This window comes from Pithys albifrons, chromosome Z, assembly GCF_047495875.1.
Source record: "Pithys albifrons albifrons isolate INPA30051 chromosome Z, PitAlb_v1, whole genome shotgun sequence".
Lineage (NCBI taxonomy): Eukaryota > Metazoa > Chordata > Aves > Passeriformes > Thamnophilidae > Pithys > Pithys albifrons.
In genome coordinates, this window is record NC_092497.1 from 72610819 (window position 1) to 72615672 (window position 4854).

General features: G+C 55.7%; 1 protein-coding gene across 2 annotated transcripts; it reads left to right on the forward strand.

Moving 5' to 3' along the window:
• The first annotated feature begins 3002 nt into the window (after nucleotides 1–3002).
• On the forward strand, nucleotides 3003–4034 carry FOXB2 (forkhead box B2). 2 transcript variants are annotated; one of them, XM_071581011.1, is made up of 2 exons: nucleotides 3003–3393; nucleotides 3490–4034. In XM_071581011.1, exons 1-2 carry the CDS (start codon nucleotides 3003–3005, stop codon nucleotides 4032–4034), a joined length of 936 nt encoding a protein of 311 aa, XP_071437112.1. The 2 variants fall into 2 exon arrangements, with proteins under 2 accessions (XP_071437112.1, XP_071437111.1); XM_071581010.1 differs by having other exon boundaries at nucleotides 3003–4034.
• The last annotated feature ends 820 nt before the right edge of the window (nucleotides 4035–4854 follow it).

Consider the following 4854-nt stretch of genomic DNA (forward strand, 5'->3'; position numbering starts at 1 on the left):
CTTTCACAGACATCTGGGTGGACCGAAGCCCTGCGGTGATGTTGCCCCATAAACATTCATACTAACTGACTAGCACCTAGTCCGTGCATGCAAGCACTTTTCTGATAGCATGGGAAGGGTTCCCGTTAAACGAGGGCTTGCTTCAACACCCCCTTGTTTAACAGAAGTCCCACCTTGGAGGCCGACGGGAACGCAGAGGGTAGAGCCGGCGGCACCACGGCCCCGGGTTTCCCGCAGCTGTGCCCGCCGGAGGATGCTGTCCAGGGAGCCCCGGGAGGCAGTCACCCTCCGTTCCCAGCCTCCGCCATACCTTCACGGGGAAACAGCGAGTCAGAACTGCCTCTGAGAGCGACCGCGTTTGTGAAGGGGTGGGAGATATAAAAATGCAAACAACGCGTTTCGGATCTCACCGGTCTTCTGGGAAAGATAGGTTCTCCCGTGAAAAATAAAATTCGGCTGCAACAATGCGAAAGGGCGAGGCTAAAACCTCACAGGTGTCGTGGAAGGGTGGAGGGAAAACACCGGGTTGCTGACTAGTGAGGTGAGGCAGACAATGACTTTAAGATCCAGGACTCTGAGGATGGAAGCAGGGCTTCTAATCAGTTAGGACAGGATTGATCAGTAAAACATGAATAAAATGTTTTGGGGGAAAATATAGGAACGCATCAGGAAAGATGTCGGAATGTCTAGTCTCGCCGTTCTGGCAATACAGGCAGTGCACCCCAAGACGCTCGATGTAAATGTTGCTGCCACCGTAAGTGTTTCATAGTTTGTCAGCGGGAAAGTGAATGTTTTGGACAATAATCTGAAACTTTTTTTAAAGCTCTCACTTCCAGACGAAATTTGGCTTTGTAAAATTGCGGCTACTTATTGTTATTCTTTACCTTTGATTATGCTGTTCACCTGACTGGCCTTGGTCAGGCATAATATTGCAAAGAAACACTCCTTGTGTGTGTGTGTGTTTTATGTTAGTCTTTTCCCTCGACCCCCTAGCAGAGAGTATAAGCAGAGATAAAAAGGCTTTTTTTATTCTTGTTTTTCCCCTCCCGCTTCCTCTTCGCTGCCTATACCTGCAACGCCTCACTCAGAGACAGACAACGAAGTCTGACGCTCAAGCCAACTCCCTCGACGGCAGGAAAGGAGCGCGGGCAGCACGGCTGACAGTGTTCTACCCTAACGCTGCTGCATCTGCCGCTACCAGCGCGGGACAAACATCCATGGAGTCTGCCCCACTGCACCAGCCTGGAAGGGTGGGCTCAAAAAAGCTCTTACATATATGCATACACATAGATACACATACATACACACACACACATACATACATATATATGTATACATATATATACATAGGTGTGTATATATACACATCTCTCTCTCTCTCTCTCTCTCTCTCTCTCTATATATATATATATATATTATTTCAATCTATTTGTTTATTTAGCCAATAGAAGTAAGACTAATAATTTAAACTCTGACACCTCTTACAGTATCTCTAACTGAGCTCTGGTAGGTGCTTACGTTGTGCAGGGTTTCTTCCAACTCTAGCAGCAGCTAAGAGAGCAGGCTTCCTTGTTTCTCATTCGAATTTACAGCCTACCCTCTATAACGCAGTACATTTGGAGGATAGATATGGATTGTTGCACTGTTCATTGATTCCTACTAATGAGTCTGTCTAAACCAACACTGGCGCTAAGTAGACCGTCTCGAAGCGTACAGATGACGCTTTGCCTGGTTCTTTCTATGTTTCCTATGAGCCGCATCGTTGTGAGCAGCAAGAGTTGACCGTAACGATTTGGAGAGGAGAGCGTAGGATTTCTTGCTCTTATGCAAGTCTGTGAGCAGATTCTTAAACATGATGACAGGGATGATAAAAAATTGCTTCAAAGGGCCAGTAATTCCCGCTTGTTGGCTTGCGGGGCTAGCTCGAGGGACATTTCCCTGGGGTGCTTGGCACGACTTGTTCTAGGGACGATGAAAGACTTCTTCCCGTCTTCCACCTCCCGGTGGTGCGGTGGTCTCCAAGACTCCTGCTGGAAGCCTGGCTGTGCGGAAGCGAGAGGCCAAGAAGGAAAGTGGATAGAGGGGCTGCAAAAGGGACAGTGGGGGAAGCTGTAGCAGAGAGGGAGGGAGGAGGAAGCTTCCTTGCTCGGGTCGTTGTTCCCTGACCGATGTTATGAAAGCAGATCTCCGTCTCATATGGAGTTTTCCTCAGGCCCCTGGCTCCACCTCGCCCTGCTGAAGACGCTTGAGTGAAAGGGAGCCGGGAGCAGTTTCTTGCTCCTTTTCCATGAGACGCCAAGTCCCCGTGCGTTTGTCATGTGATAGATAGCAAGAGAGCAGGAGCTGCGGGGGTCTCCCGGCTCGGGCACCATTACAAAACAGCGTCGGAGCGCGCAAGACCCTCCACAACCACGGCGGCCGTCGCCTCGTTCGCCTCCTCTCCCTGACAGCTCCAGGCGCTGGCCTCCGCCTCAAACTTTTAAGAGCACACCGGAATGAGCGGCCAAAGGGGACTTTTCTATTTCCTTCCTCCCCATGTTTGCAGAGGGCCGGGGTAATTTCATGCTCCGGAGCCCGTGGTGTCCGAGGAGCACTAACTCCAGCAGTGTGTCAGGCGGCAGCGGGGAAGCCCAGGAGACTCGGTAGCCTCCAGGAGGAAAGCGGGGACGCCAGCGGGAACAGGGACCTGGCTCTGCCCTGTAGTCCCCGATGCTCCGCTGCCTGGGCGACAGCTGTGTCTCCCGCAGGCACCGGGGCGGCGAAACAAGCGCATCCCACGGGGCGAGACTGCTGGAGGGAGCCGTGCGAGGAGCCCGCCGACGGGCTGCGGTGCGGCCACGGTCGCCAGTGGCCCGGGGAGATGGCGCTCAGGATGTAGAGGCGCTGGCGGGGCAGGGCAGCGCCGTGCCCGGTATCCAGAGCCCGCCGTGAGTGGCACTGGGTTGTGCCCGGCGCGAAGAGTCAGGATCGTGTGGTCGCGGGAAGACTGTGGCGGGGCGGCGATGCCCAGGCCAGGGAAGAGTTCGTACAGCGACCAGAAGCCTCCCTACTCTTACATCTCCCTGACAGCCATGGCCATCCAGCACTCGGCCGAGAAGATGCTGCCCCTAAGCGACATCTACAAGTTCATTATGGATCGGTTTCCCTACTACCGGGAGCATACCCAGCGCTGGCAGAACTCCCTCCGTCACAACCTCTCCTTCAACGACTGTTTCATCAAGATCCCGCGGCGACCCGACCAGCCGGGCAAGGGCAGCTTCTGGGCGCTGCACCCGGACTGCGGGGACATGTTTGAGAACGGCAGCTTCCTCCGCCGACGCAAGCGCTTCAAGGTCCTACGCCCTGAGCACCACCTGCCCGGCGGCAACGGCGGCGGCGGGGCGGGCGCCGGCGGTACTGGCAAGCCCCCGGCGCCCACCCCACACATGGTGCACTACTTCCATCCGCACCCGCAGCCGCCGCCGCCGCCTCCCTCGGGCAAGGTGCCAGGGCTGGCGAGCTCCGAGGCTGCCGTGGCCGCCGCCGCGGCCGCTGCCGCCGTGGGAAGGCTGCCGCAGTTCTCACCCTACGGGAGCAGCCAGTCCTCGGGCTTCAAGCATCCCTTCGCTATCGAGAACATCATCGGCAGAGATTACAGGGGTGTGCTTCAGGCCGGCGGGCTGCCACTGGCCTCGGTGATGCACCACCTGGGTTACCCGGTGCCCAGCCAACTTAGCGGCGTGGTGAGCTCCGTGTGGCCGCACGTGGGGGTAATGGACTCCGTGGCCGGTGTGCCCGTGTCCCCTGACTACGGACCCTTCGGTGTGCCCGTGAAGGCGCTCTGCCACCCGCCGGCACAGACCATGCCCGCTGTCCCGGTGCCCATCAAGCCGGCGCCGGCGATGCCTGCTGCCTCGGCCATCCCCGCTCTGTCGGTCGCTGCCTCGCAGATCTGCCCCGCTGCTTCCCCGGTTGCTGCTTCGCTGCTGGAACAGTCCGCGAGCAACAATCCGGAGAGCAAGGGCTCCCTCCACTCCGTCCTAGTGCACTCCTAAAGAGCAAGGGGTCGGGGAGAGAGAGGCCGCGTGGGTCTAGGGCACGCGTGCGTCTCGGAAACCCGATAGATCTCTTGACTGTACCCTTGCTCGTGTCTGTGTTTATATTGTGTACAATCAGATTATTTGAGAGCCAAGTCGCAGGTAAGAGCTTTTATCGTCAGTCGTTAACTGTCATTAGTGTCGGAGAAGCGATGGGAAAAATAGTAGCCGGGGCCAAAGGGGCCGGCTTGGAGGAAAGGGCAGAGAGGGAAGGTCTACCCGACACCCTGCCAGCCTGAAGCGTGGAGCGGCCGTCCAGCCTGAGCTCCCCGCTGAGCCCTTCTTCCGGGGCGGCCATCTCGGAGGTCAGTGGCTGCAGTCTGCCGGCGACTGGGAGGAGCAGAAGGTTAGAAGCTCTGCTGAAGTCTGCCTCTCCCTCTTACACGACGGATGGGAAACCTCTGCCCCGTCACCCTGTAGAACTTGCTCCGAAAGAGGTGAGCAAAGCGGTTACCTTGGACCCTGGCTTGCTGCGGGGTCTCAGGGCGTATAATGCTCGCTGTTTAAAGAATAAGCTTTAAATAGCTCGATTAAATATTTCAGTGACAATTAATTTAATTGGGGATTTAAGTCATAACGGCAATGACGGCGAAGGATTCCTTTAATTAACAATCACTTGCCCTTCCCCTTCATGCTGTTATAGTCTATTCTATAGTACCTTAGAAGGGACTGAAGCGTGACCTGGCCTCTCAAGCTGCGTATGTGTCTGAATTTCCTAGTTTCTCATTAAAATAAAAACACCGGCGATTCGTAGATTGTGCCTTTCACATCACCGTTC

What these genes read in the sequence shown, in the direction of transcription:
- FOXB2 (XM_071581010.1), top strand. Translation starts at nt 3,003, where the DNA reads ATGCCCAGGCCAGGGAAGAGTTCGTACAGCGACCAGAAGCCTCCCTAC.